Below are 14,111 nucleotides of genomic sequence, written 5' to 3' on the forward strand. Positions count from 1 at the left end.
ACATGATAGCACCACATAGTTACACAATAATTATGATTTTTTTTTCCCCCTTAAGAATTGTAGTAGCTTTTTTCTCCTCTTGCTTTCAGTCTTACTGGGCTATTTTCAAATTCTCTGCATTCTTTTCCTTATAAGGAATATCTCTCCTTGATCTATCAGCGGCCCTTTTGAAAAAGCTAAATAAACGTCCTGCTGGAGAATCTGGGGGAGACAGGCCTCCTCCATTTAACCATATACGGAGCAGACATCTGATCTACATTATACAAAACTGGTGCAGAGTTATACATGTTTTTTGGCTTTTTCTAAAGCCAGGTAGTTTGTGACTTAAATATTTTAGCTAAATCAGTGCTTCCTTGAACCCCCTCTCCAGGGACCTTGCTCTTCACTGAAACTTTTTCTTTTTGTCAGATTCTAAATGTCCTGTGTCTGGATCTCTCATTTACAAAGCACGCTTGGAGATTACATTTCACACCTTTTCACATCACAGAAAGCCTTTACTGATTTCAAAACCCAGACCCTCCATCAATGTATACTTTACTCCCATACAAAAAATTCTGCCGTTGCCCTTAGTCGTTCAACTTTCTGGGCATAGCTTTCCCTGGTGCTCATACATTCTTGAAATTGTTGCTCACTTCCCTAGGAATTCTTGCCTAATTGGGCCTCTAGGCTTAATTAGCTTCCAGAATGGTGTGAAAAAGAAGTCATTTCTTTGGAAATCTAATGCCTGTCTTGACTTATGCAGCAGAAGAGGCAAGCTCTTCAGCTAGAAGAGATTTCAGAGGGCAGAAGACAAAATACTGGCAGAGCTTTTGTGGTGTGTGCATCATCCTCGAGAGACTATGTGGTGGCTGTCAGAGGCTGGCAGGTCGGGGCGGGGCAAGCAGGGGAACCAGGGGCAGCTAGCACACTATACCATATAAAGCACTGAGCTATATATAACTCCCAGCTTACTTTCTGTATCTAGTGCCCTCAGAGTGCAGACCCAAGCAAGTATCATCTTCCCAGGCAGATCTGAAGGGCTGGATTAAGACTTCCCTGGTAAGGAGGCCTCAAGGGTTTCTGAGGCCCACCATCAAGCTTAACCTTCTCAGACTAAGTAGCACACACTATGTCATTCTTTCAATATAGAGGCCAGGTCTTCTGAATCCTGACTAGATTGGTCACTGAAAACCAGGCCTTCCCACCCACCAGAGATAGCAAAAAGAAAGAAAGTGGAGAAAACTAGGCATTCTGCTTGCACAAACCTTGGTGATGACACCTCAGAGGTTTTCTGCCACCACGGGGAAGGGTTCACCTCCAGAGTCCAATTTCAGTTGCTGTGTTCTCCCAGATTCTCACCACCCCCACCCGCCTCCAACCCCAGGGGTGAGGGAAAGAAGGAGAAAAAAGAGAGGAATGGATGAAATAAAAATGAACGTGTGCAGTAGCAGTTGAGGGCAGCATCCAGTGCTCTGGGCCATGGCAGGCTGTGCGCACGTGTCCAGCTAAGAGGAGGTGACCCTCCTCCATGGTTCTCTGGCCTCTGTGGTGACCCCCAGAGCAGGCCCCAAGGGCAGCAGGTGAGGGGGGCAGCGTGTGCGTGCACTTACGTCGGTGGCCTTTTTCTCCGCCAGCTCCAGCTTCTCCTGGGCATCTTTGAGAGCCTCGGAGTATTTGTCCAGTTCATCTTCGGTGGCCTTGAGTTTCTTTTGCAGCGACACCAGCTCATCTTCCAGCTGGGAGTGGCCGTGGGGGACGGGGACGGGACGGGGTGGGGGGTGCGGCAGGCAGCGTGATCCCGCAAGGGAGGGTTGTGGGTGCACAGAGCCAGAAGGACAGGGACAGCGGGAGAGAGAAAGGGAAAGACAGGGAGGGGGAGAGAGAGAGAGAGAGACAGAGTTAGCCATTCGTGCGCCGCGCCGCGCGCGCCCGGGGTACCTTGGCGGCGGCCTCGTCGGCGGCCAGGAGGCTGTCCTCTGCCTTGTGCAACTCCTCCAGCACCCGGTCCCGCTCGTCCTCCGACACCCGCAGCAGCTTCTCCTTGGCCGCTATGTCCTCCTCGAGCTGGGGGGCGGCGGCGGGCGGGCGCGGGCGGCCGGCACGGACCGGGTGTTAGACACACACACACACAACACGGGCACCGGGTTGGCTGGGGCCCTTCAGCTTTGGGGCGCCACCGAGTTGGGGTTCAAGGGTCCTTAGGTAACCTCCTCTTGTCCCGAGGCTACTTCATACCCCCCACGGCTCCCGGGGACGAGACTCCTACCGAGGTCTCAGTGGGCTCAAGGCCACAACTTAGTGTTGCAGAAGAAATGGATGGGCCCGATTCCGCGCCCGCCATACCCTCTCTTCTGTCCCATCTTTGTTTTAACCAAAAAAACTCCGTGACTGTCGTTCCCCACTCCCGGACTTCCCCCCTCCCCCAGTTGAATGTTTTATATTCCCCGGTCAAAAGTCCAGAAGAACTTCTAAAACTTTCTGGACTTGATTCCCTTCAACCCTCCTCCTCTCCCCCACCCCCAGATCCAAAACTGTTTTCTGATCCTCAGAACGAAGTGCCTCTAGCACTTGATGGGACTTGGCGGGCTCCGGCAACCGGAGAAGGGAAATAAGCGTCCCCAGGTAAGAGAAAAAGTTAGAATAAGCCACTTCTGCTCTTCCCCTCCCGCTTCTCAGGCGCCCTGGAGTGGGGATGGCTCCCGGAGTCCTCGGGGTGAGGGGCCAGGAAGGGGTGCTAGGCCGGGTCCCGGGGCTCCCGGCCCCAGGGCGGGCGGAGCGCGGGCGACCCGCGGGCGCACGGTTGGGGAGGCGCAGACCTGCTTGCTCCTGTCCTCCGCTGCCTTCTTATCGGCCTCCGCCTGCTCCGCTCGATCCAAGGCGTTCTCCTTGTCGAGCTTGAGCATCTGCATCTTCTTCTTGATGGCGTCCATGGTGGCGGCGGCGAGGGGCCCTGGGGCTGCGGCGGGAGCAGGGAGGCGAGCGCGCGGTGAAGCGGCGGAGCCGGAGTGCGAGCGCAGAGCCGCCTGCTGCTCCCAGATATGTACTTTCCCAAGGGGGCGACCGCATTCCTCAAGACAGCCAATACTTTTTTGGAAGAGCTTTTTTCTCCTGCCCCCTTTCCCCCTTCTCCTCCCTCCGCCCCCCGCGCCCTCCCCGCTGCTCCCGCGGGGGCTGCTCGCCCATTCGCTGCCGCCTGCCGGCCTCCCAGTTGACGGTGGATATGACTATATATGGGGACCCGAGCAGCCAGCCGAGGCAGCCGCCGGGCGAGGCCTCCCGTTTTCCAAACCTGAACGCCAGGAAGAGGGCACTTGGGCCTCTCCGGACCGGGGGCCTCGGTGCTATCCTCCGCCCTCTGCGCCCCCTCCTCCCAGGGTTCACGCTCCGGCCCTAGGGTCCCCAGCCGAGCAGTCCTAAGTCACAGGAGGCCTGAGGAGCCAGCCGGGCAGGTAGAGGATGCGCGTCGCTTCCTGGGCCGCCAGACCCAGCGGCTCGCCAAGCATCTGACCTGGGGTCCCCGCAGCCACCGCGACGGCGCCCAGGCCCATACGCTCCCGGCGCCCGCCCTGCCTACAGGGTGTCAGCCCGGGATGGCTCTCATGTTCTGGATACTCAACTGGAGCAGAGAAAGGACAAGTTGGGAGGGAGGCCTGGGGTGCTGTATATGTCTGCTGGTGAGGGCCAGAACGTCTGCAAATCTGTCTTATGTGGTTCCCTGTCCCCCAGGGGAGAGACAGTTGTATACCTTAGGGACATAGGACCCGGTTCTGTGTGTGCCTGTGTGTGTGGTACTTCCCCAAAGGGTGGGGTGTGTTTGTTGGTGTGTGGGTGGGAGCTTGTGACTTTAATGGAAAAGGCTATTGAGTTTAGAGTCAGGCAACTTAGTTTTTTGGTCTCTATCACCAGCAGCTCTGTAACCTTGACAAGTGAGTTGGCCTCTGTGCTACATCTTTAAACCTGGGGATGAGGGGTAGATGATCCCTATGGTGCCGCCAGATCTAACTTTTAATCATTTTCCTTGCACTGAGTTTAGGGAGTTGGCCTCTTTCCATGTTAGGCACTCAGGTACTAGGTTACCAGAACACAGGGATAAATGTTATCCCAGCCAAGTCATTGTATCCACAGCTATAACTCTGAGGAGGGAACAGGCCCTGCTCTGTACAGTAAGCTCTGCTCAGAGGCAGGAGGATTTCCTCCTATAACTCTTACTCCTCCCAGTCCCCATGGGGAAAAGCCTGCTCTTTTCAGACTTTCAATGGGAAGGGAAGAAAGGGCTGTTCCCAAACCCTGCTTGAGACTGGCTGAGGCAGAGCTGGTGAGGGTCTTGTTGGGTCTTATTAACAGTCCCTGCAGAATAATTCACAACCTGTCCTACATGGATACTGAATATTCCCTGGACGGTATCTGAGCAGATCAGGCAGGTCAAACAACTTGTAAGTCCTTCAGAGAATGATCAAGTTCCTCCCAGGATTTTATCAGGTTTCTTCCACTAACCCAACCTCCCAGGAGGGGGAAAAAAAATACCTTGACCTAATGGTCAGAACACTAGATTTGTGTGCACAGGCACGGCATGGTACAGAAATTCACCAGGACCCTTTAATCACCGCACGTGAACCCAGCCACTGGAACACTGACAGAGTTCAAGGCCTCTGGGTGATATACAGATGTGTGGACCCCAGGGAGCTGACTTCCCAACTTGGAGCTCAGCATAAGGTTTATGAGTAGGGACCCCAGAGTTAGACCCTGGAATCCAAACTTGGCCTGGCTACCTCCTTGCAAGATGGCCTTAACCACGTTATAATCTCTTTAAGCTTCAGTTTTCTCTTCTGTAAGGTAGGTATACAAACTCTTCCCTCTTAGGGTTGTTACAAGGATGAAAATGAGATAAAGAATGAAAAGCATTTTGTCTAGCGCATAGCAAAGTACTCAGTAAATTGTGGCTGCTCGGGTGGCAGAGGGCAAGTCATCTCTTGTCTCTGGGCCTCAGTTTTCTCATTTATAAAATGAGGCAACTGAACTAGAGAAACTCCTGGAGGGACCATGTATTGTGAATTTTCTCTACTGTGCCAAACATAGAGAAGCACGCTAAAGTTCCCTTAAATGAACTAGTGTTATAGACCATCTATTCAAACACACCACTGGTGAGCACTTTTATATACCAGGTAGGCACTAGGCTCCAGGATCCCCAATTAAGTAAGATACATCCATGTCTTCCAGGTGTTCAGCATGAACAGTGGAGAAAGAAGTAGAAATGACCAGGTCAGAGACAGACAGATAAAACTATTCTGACAGACAGATAAAAACTATTCTGAAAAGTGGTGGTTTTTAAACTGATTTTAGAGGAAGGATAGCAATTAGATAGAGAGGAGGGTATTGTATGAGCCAAGGGTAGAAAAGAGAATATTTGATGGTGGTTGGACAGTAGGTTCACTTGGGGATGAACTGGGACGTGAGACTGGAAAGGTAGATAAGAGGGGTATATGGCAAAGGGGCTTGAATTTAGGGGTTCATACATTCAGGCCTTATTGTTTAAGTTTAAAACATCCATTTTTTCTTCCCCTCCCTGCCTCTCTTACCTGCTTAGAAGTCAAAGACTATGGTGTCCAGTATGCAAATGGAGCTGCACAAAGCCAATTTAAAAAATTCCTTGGTACCATATCAGTAATCCCCAGACTGATGGGTTAACATAACAGGTCCCTGGCCTCAGTCATTTCCATTTCACCACTGGTGAGATTCTGCTCCATGAATAGCCTGGCAATCAACCAGGTTCAGCCCAACTTCATGGTCTGCACCATCCACTACCCTTCAAGGGTTAGGACCAGGCAAAATATCTTCACTTAAACAAGAATTTCTTCTATATTGGTCAGATCTCCTGGTCTTTGGATAACATCAAGGGTGTGGGCTGGGGACTTCCCTGGTGGTCCAGTGGTTAAGACTCCATGCTCCCAATGTAGGGGCGATGGGTTCGATCCCCAGCCAAAAAAAGAAAAAGAGGGGCAAGCTAGACAGCCATGGGATATACAGTATATTTCTGTTCCCCACCTGAGTGGCTATGACTTAAGGACAGATCCATAGACTAGCCAGGGACTTAGGGTTGTGGCCTGTTAGGCAGAGATGGACTGTGCCTCTGGGCTTCTCTTTGACTGTAGTTTGAACTGAGGAGCATGGAAAATATGAATCCATAGCTGAAGCAGCTGAAACAAAAAGGGGTTATGATCTTGGGCTGGAGATCACTTGTAAGAGGGTGATTAAGGTTGTTTACAGATATTTGGGCTTTCTTCCCAATCAGGTCTTGGTAGGATTGATTGCACATCCCCACCCAATTAAGTGTGCTCATTTGACGTGCTTTGGCCAAAGAAATGTGAACAGAACTAACTTATGGTAGATACTATGAGTTAGTATGACTCACTGTGTTCTTTTTCAAAGTTGTTGCTGTTTTGTAGTCTGAATTTCCAAGTGGCTGTGGTAAGTAGAGTTCCCCTCTCTCCAGAACCAACCCTTGGTGGACATGTAGCACAAGCAAGATATAAACCTCTGCTGTTTCAGGCCATTGAGAACTGGGGGCTGTTTGTTACTGAAGCATTACTAGCTTCTCCTGACTAATATATCATGACAGGCCATGTATCATTTAAGGTATGAGGAAGCAGAGAAGTTGGTTGTAGAGAAAAAGAATGGGATAGACATATCATGGTAAACAGAAACACCATTAGGAAAAAAGACTGGGAAACAATGACCAAATCTCAGTTCTGGGGGTCCTTATAATTATACCCTTTCCTTCCTGAGGTTACATGAGAGAGTCAATGTTCCTTGAAAGTTGAAAAACTGACCAGATCATGGTGATGTGGAACCCCGCACAGGATCCTTGGTCCAGAGGTTCTGTGTGAACACCAAGAGCATCCTTGGAATTTCCAGAAGATTTCTCCAGTGCTTGGTATTCAGTCATCTCTCCATAAATGTTTGTTGAATGACTGTTTTCTTGGCTGTTAACCATACAAGTAGGAGAAACAGTTCCTGGGAAGGAACCACAAGAAAACTAGGCTCAAAAGACTTAATTCCATTCAAAATAGAGATTCTATGTTATGTTGCCTGAAGAATGGGTATGTGTTGTGATAGGGTTGGACAAATGTCCCACAAATATTTACTGAGCCCCTTTTGTGTGCATGGCACTTAACTAGAGTTTATAAGATCAAGGGAGGTGGGTAAGAGATGGATCTTTTCCTCCAGGAGAAGCATCTATGTATGTTACAGGGTAAAACCCTCTTGGTGGGGGGATGGGGTGAGGCGCAGGGGAGGTCACTTATTATGTCTTTCAACTATATTACTGTTGTCCCAAATGCTGTCTGGGCTCTCCCCCCCATAGCTGTGAGGAACATATTGCAGATTTTTAAAATACTTTTTTTGCAGGGGAGGCACTCCCCAAAGGCAGCATGTGGAATCTTAGTTTCCTGGCCAGGGATTGAACCCATGCCCCCTTCAGTGGACATGTGGATTCCAATGGACCACTGGGAAAGTCCCCATATCACAGGTTTTCTAGGAGATCTTTCATTTTAAATACACTGTCCCTTCCCTCTATAAGAGCCCCCATACCTACCAGACTGTGTTTCCCAATATTTGATTAGAAAAGTGAGTCAAAAAAAAAAAGTGAGTCAACATTAGCGTAGCTTACTAATGTGACACCTTTAAAAGGAACACTTACTTGAATATGTACATCAAGGTCTGTTTGTTTACAAAACAAAACAAAAACCTTATTACCTAATAGTCCCACCCTACTTAACAGCAATGCCTCTCTACCTGTGTTACTGTGACTCCCCCAGAGTCCACAGTGCTGACTCACACAATTAAGGGAAAGTGAAGAATCTGTAATTAAGCTGATAGACAATGGCTTCATGCACTGGGTTTTGGAATGCAGCATGTCATGTCCCACGGAACAAGATACGGCGTGTTCTTCTCATACACAAGAACATTTTCTTTCTTGAGGGTTTGTGATACTACCCTCAAGAACCCAAGGAAAATATGCTCTGTTTCTAGGGAGGGTTTGGAGCTCTGAGAAAGGTCTTTAGGACATCGCAGACATCTTCCTTAATTGTTTAGTGACACACTGCTGGTCCTGATTCTGTGGTGAGCTCCCTGAATACTCTTGCTATCTGGAGGGTTTGTATGGGCAAAATGGTTCTCCCAGTACAAAAAAAGACCACGAGTTTTCCTGTCTTATATCTTAATTCTCTTTCAATAGCAGCAACGAGGTATAGATTTAATCATGCTGACTCGTGAAATTGAGCTGTCTCAAGAATGTCAATATTGGAACATCCCTGGTGGTCCAGTGGTTAAGAATTTGCTTTCCAATGCAGGGGATGCAGGTTCGATCCCTGGATGGGGAACTAAGATCCCACGTGCCTTGGGGAAACTGAGCCCAGCTAGAGAAGCTCATGTGCTGCAACTGCTGACCTATGCTGAGCAACAAGAGAAGCCTGAGCATGAAAAGCCCTTGTGCTGCAACTTAGAGAAGCCCCTGCACACTGCAGTAAAGACCCAGTCAAAAGAAAAAAAGAAAGAACAAACAGCAATATTCTCTATGGCTGTAAAATTTAGAAGGCACCTAAAAAGCTTATTTTCTCTTCCTCACAACTTCTTATGTCAGCATCAGGATGAGTGCTATTCTCCTCTCTATAGATTAGAAAACCAAAGGCAGTGATAACTCAACATCACCCACCTGGGAGGTAGTTGTGCGGGAATAAGGATGTGAATGCCCCAGTTCCCAGAAATGGCGCTTTTTTCATTAACCATTCCCAACTGTTTTTATATTAATACTTGATTTTGTATTTAAAAGCAACACATTATAAGGTGAAGAGGAGAGGAGAAGGGGCCACCAGAGGTCTTGTCTACACATCATGGTGGTGCTCAGACACTCAGTTATGACCGACTCTCTTGTGACCCCATGGACTGTAGCCCGCCAGGCTCCTCTGTCCATGGGATTTTCCAGGCAAGAATACTGGAGTGGGTTGCCATCTCCAGGGGATCTTCCTGACCCAGGGATCAAACCCACATCTCTTACATCTCCTGTATTGGTAGGCAGATTCTTCACAATTAGTACCACCATATGAACATGGTTAAAAGATAATAGTAACAAGGCTGGGACTGAAGGCTCACCCTGCATGGCCCAGCCCAGGACTGCAGCCTAGGCTTCTAAAGGCACCCTCATTCCCCAGTGATAGGAGAACTTGGTGAGAAAGTATGGTTGGGCCAAGGCAACCAACCTTCTTGCCTACTCTTGTGTTTATGGCCCAAGATGGGACAAAAAGAACATCTTTATGAAGACAGAAGGATAAGTACAATCATTTTGTTCCCAGTAGCTTTAAAGGAGAGTTTGAGGTAACTGTTAGAAACCTACACCTCCTTTTTTTAAACCTTTGGATCAGCAAAAGGTTTAAGCTACCAGTCCATCCAGGCAGTGTGTTTGAGGAAAAATGAAGACAAAATATGTGATCAGGACAGCACTGGGTGCTTCCCCAAGCCAGAGCCTGGGCAGAAATGAAAGCATCTACAGACTTCACCAACTAGAGACCTGAGCCAGCTTCAGGGGCCACATCGAGGCTTTGGCATGGTTTTAATCATTGCTTCCCAGCAGTTCCTGCATTCCTTCATATTGGATGCCACCTATTCATTTTTATATTTTTATACTTGGTTCTCAAGTTTCTACTGAGAACATATGTGAAAGTGACCTTTGCAGCCTCCTAAGTGGTGAGCAGAGCTCCACGCTTACTCTGCAGACTGTGAAACCTGATGCAAAAATGCCATGGATGTGGACAATCCTGGTGCCTCCTGCTCGAGCTGAGGTCTGGCTCCCAACCATCTGGGCTCTAGGAGAGCCGCTGCATTAGGTTAGTTCAAAATTGGGGTTTCTAAAATTTTATTTCTGGGCCTATGCCCACTACTGCCAACAGCTTCATCTTCAGTTGAGATGACTTGGTTTGGTGGCCTATGGTTCTGAAAATAGGCAACAGACTTCCTTGTTTTTATAAATACCCTTTCTTGACTGACTAACAAAATCCTTCTTTCCAAGTGCATTCTACCGGGACCCTGGCTTCTCCTTAAGAGAGACTGTTGTCATGATTTAGTAGAAATTGCTATTTCTCAGTAGAAGTGCTTCTTTCAGTATGTTTTCTCCAGAGGACCATTTCCACCTCAGTAACTTCAGTGGAGGAAGGAGCCAGACCTTTCTCACTGCTTGAGGCGAAGGAAACTCTCTGTTCTTTTTCTGAAGTCCTGGCACTGGAGGACGGAGCTCCGGCTGCCGGCTGAGTTCCAGAAGAAGCTGGGTATTTTTAGTGTGGCCTTCTTTACTTCCCAGCACCTGCCATGATCTGTAACCCAAGGGGCTACTTAAATACCAGCAAGATGACTGAGGACAAGGCAGCCTGAGCTAATGTCCTAAAATACCACCCAAGGGAGGCTTTTCTTGTGGGAGACATTGCATTACCGCTCTGTTCCTCTTCTTGTTCCTCCCCAAACTGTGGAGCTTCTGTGGATCCTGGTTGGTATGTGTGACATCTGCCTTGGGAAGAGGTTGGAGAAAACCACTAGATCCGTGTACCTCGATGCCAGCCAATGTCGTTTTGATGATTTTATTCTTGGCTCCCAACTTCAATCTTTCTCTCTACTGCTCATGCCAGATGGAAGCAACAGGAGAATGTCTGTACACATTTCCCTGAAGCAAAATCCTCTTTTGATATCTATGAAAATATGTGGAGATTAGAGACAAACCCTAGCTAATGTTCTAGATCAGCCTGACAGGGTTGATAACAGGGATACCATTTTTTTCCTCATAGCAGATATAACTCACTGGATTCATTATCTCCTAAAGATGAGGCAAACTGGAAATAGAAATAGGTTCTTAAGACTCCTGGTACATATATGGAGGATAGTGTAGCATGGGTCATAAAAGATAATGGGAATGGTTTGGATGTCTCTAATCCTGGAGTTTGATCTCAGCCCATGCTATGCACTGTGTGCCTTTGTGCCACTGTCAGACATACAGTAATGAGTTGGTCAATTCCAGGGCAGCAAGGAAATGGAAACAGCCATTCCTAAAGGAAATGAACCCTGAATATTCATTGGAAGGACTGATGCTTAAGCTCCAATACTTTGGCCACCAGATGCAAAGAGCCAACTCATTGGAAAAGGCCCTGATGGTAGGAAAGATTGAGGGTAGGAGGAGAAGGGGATGGCAGAGGATGAACTGGTTGGATGGCATCACCGACTCAATGGACATGGATCTGAGCAAACTCAGGGAGATAGTGAAGGACAGGGAGTCCTAGAGTGCTGCAGTCCTTGGGGTCTCAGAGAGTCAGACATGACTGAGTGACTGAATAACGATTCTAGGGCTAGCCCAGAGTGGAAGTTCTTCTGTGCCTCTGCTGATTTCTCTGGCTATTCTTAATTCTCCCAAATGCCTGGTCATAAAGTTAAGAACTTATTTCAAAAAGAAGTGAACCAGAATTTAAATATTTAAATGAGTTTGCCTCTTTAAAGTGGTCACTTTTCATTTAGTTGAGTGAAAAATGCAAGCAGTGAATCACACATACCATGTACATTTTAGTAAACAATATGTTTGATATATACAGTATATATGTATAATACATATGTATCAGATCAGATCAGTCGCTCAGTCGTGTCCGACTCTTTGAGACCCCATGAATCATAGCATGCCAGGCCTCCCTGTCCATCACCAACTCCCGGAGTTCACTGAGACTCAAGTCCATCGGGTCAGTGATGCCATCCAGCCATCTCATCCTCTGTCGTTCCCTTCTCCTCTTGCCCCCAATCCCTCCCAGCATCAGAGTCTTTTCCAATGAGTCAACTCTTCGCGTGCGGTGGCCAAAGTACTGGAGTTTCAGCTTTAGCATCATTCCTTCCAAAGAAATCCCAGGGCTGATCTCCTTCAGAATGGACTGGTTGGATCTCCTTGCAGTCCAAGGGATTCTCAAGAGTCTTCTCCAACACCACACTTCAAAAGCATCAATTCTTCAGCACTCAGCCTTCTTCACAGTCCAACTCTCACATCCATACATGACCACAGGAAAAACCATAGCCTTGACTAGATGGACCTTTGTTGGCAAAGTAATGTCTCTGCTTTTGAATATGCTATCTAGGTTGGTCATAACTTTCCTTCCAAGGAGTAAGCATCTTTTAATTTCATGGCTGCAGTCACCATCTGTAGTGATTTTGGAGCCCAGAAAAATAAAGTCTGACACTGTTTCCACTGTTTCCCCATCTATTTCCCATGAAGTGGTGGGACCGGAGGCCATGATCTTAGTTTTCTGAATGTTGAGCTTTAAGCCAACTTTTTCACTCTCCTCTTTCACTTTCATCTAGAGGCTTTTTAGTTCCTCTTCACTTTCTGCCATAAGGGTGGTGTCATCTACATATCTGAGGTTATTGATATTTCTCCCGGCAATCTTGATTCCAGCTTGTGCTTCTTCCAGTCCAGCGTTTCTCATGATGTACTCTGCATAGAAGTTAAATAAACAGGGTGACAATATACAGCCTTGATGTACTCCTTTTCCTATTTGGAACCAGTCTGTTGTTCCATGTCCAGTTCTAACTGTTGCTTCCTGACCTGCATACAAATTTCTCAAGAGGCAGATCAGGTGGTCTGGTATTCCCATCTCTTTCAGAATTTTCCACAGTTTATTGTGATCCACACAGTCAAAGGCTTTGGCATAGTCAATAAAGCAGAAATAGATGTTTTGTATACACACAAATATAAGCAATTTTGGAAATTTGCATATCTATCTGATAATTGAATTCACTTCCTCTGGGGAGGGAGTGTAGGATTGGATATGGTGATCAAAAAGGAGTGCAGCCATATCTTTAAGATTTAATTTGCATAAATGAATATTTTTATGAATTATACAATTAAATTATTAACAATTTCTCATTTTTCTTACTGTTGCTTTAAAATATATTCCTGAATGTATCACAAAAATTTCTAGAAGTCTTATCATAGCCCAAGTCTCTTAGAGGATGGAAAATCCACTTTGGCATGTATACAGGCTAAAGCCATACAGCAATTAAAAATCAGTTAAGGTGCTTCTCTGGTGGTTCAGTGGTAAAGACTCTACCTGCCAATGCAGTAGACACAGGTTTGATCCCTGGTCCGGGAAGAACTTACATGCTGCAGAACAACTAAGCCTGTGTACCACAACTACTGAGTCCGCCTCTAGGGCCGGAATACTGAAACTGCTGAAGCCTGCTGTACCCTAAAGCCCATGCTCCACAGCAGGAGAAGCCACTGCGATGAGAAGTCAGAGTAACTAGAGAGTATCTCTACAGGCTACAACTGCAGAAAAAAGCCCAGGCAGCAACAAAAACCAAGAATAGCCAAAAAACAAATACAAATTTTAGAAAATCAATTAAAAAAAATGGAGAATTACCTGGAGGTCCAGTGGATAGGACTCTGAGCTTCCACTGCTGGGAACATGGTTTTGATCCCTGGTCAGGGAACTAAGATCCTGCAGGCTGTACAGCATGGCCAAAAAAAAAAAAAAACAATTAAAAAATAAAGTGGTCCAGCCCAGCATTCTGGCCTTCGATGAGATCCTTTATTGCTAAGCCACTGTTGTGGCAAACTCAAATCTCAAGCTACTGACTGGAACAATCGTTAGTGCTGTTTTACAAGCCACGTCATAAAATTAGTTTCGTAACTTTACCATCTGTGTTTGGACCGAAAGCCACGTGGCTTCAGCTCAATCACTAACCAAATTTCTGGTTCCTGGCAACTTAAGGCTGTTCCAGAATGCCAACCTACCTTCAAAGGATAAAGATTTGCCTCATGAGGTAAATTCCAAAGAATGTGCTACCAAGTCTAAGGAGCCAGGCTCCTAGTGTGGAGCTCAAAACTATTTCTGGAAAAATTACAAATAAAAGGGTATATGGCAAGATACATTTACTGTATATTTCTTAGATAATGGAATTATGAGACATTTCTGAAATACTTTCTGTACTTTTCAAAGTTTCAAAAATGAACATGTTTTAATTTTATAATAATAATTAAAAATCAATAAATGTTCACAGACTCCTTTCAGTTCAGTTGGCAACAATGCTTTATATGTAAATATGAGACCTCCCAAAGG

General features: G+C 46.8%; 1 protein-coding gene and 1 long non-coding RNA gene across 20 annotated transcripts in view; one reads left to right on the plus strand and one right to left on the minus strand.

Annotated features, from left to right (window-relative positions):
* TPM1 (tropomyosin 1) overlaps window positions 1-3,118 on the minus strand; it is a 29,709-nt gene extending 26,591 nt beyond the window's left edge. For 4 of the 19 annotated variants that reach the window (XM_061431076.1, XM_061431093.1, XM_061431067.1 and 1 more), the window contains exons 1-2: window positions 2,796-3,051; window positions 1,918-2,043 (exon numbers count right to left, since the gene is read on the minus strand). In XM_061431076.1, the coding sequence (XP_061287060.1) occupies window positions 1,918-2,043; window positions 2,796-2,909 (240 nt within the window). In that variant the 5' untranslated portion in view covers window positions 2,910-3,051. Of the gene's footprint in view, window positions 1-1,589; window positions 1,716-1,917; window positions 2,044-2,795 lie in introns of all 19 variants that reach the window. The other 15 variants (XM_061431087.1, XM_061431090.1, XM_061431088.1 and 12 more) reach the window with 8 other exon arrangements.
* An 11-nt stretch (window positions 3,119-3,129) lies between these two features.
* On the plus strand, window positions 3,130-13,542 carry LOC133256198 (uncharacterized). Its single transcript, XR_009739121.1, has 2 exons — window positions 3,130-6,910; window positions 8,328-13,542. It is a non-coding gene; the product is annotated as an uncharacterized LOC133256198 (long non-coding RNA).
* Window positions 13,543-14,111: the final 569 nt, after the last annotated feature.

The sequence above is a fragment of the Bos javanicus genome, chromosome 10 (genome assembly GCF_032452875.1).
Source record: "Bos javanicus breed banteng chromosome 10, ARS-OSU_banteng_1.0, whole genome shotgun sequence".
NCBI lineage: Eukaryota > Metazoa > Chordata > Mammalia > Artiodactyla > Bovidae > Bos > Bos javanicus.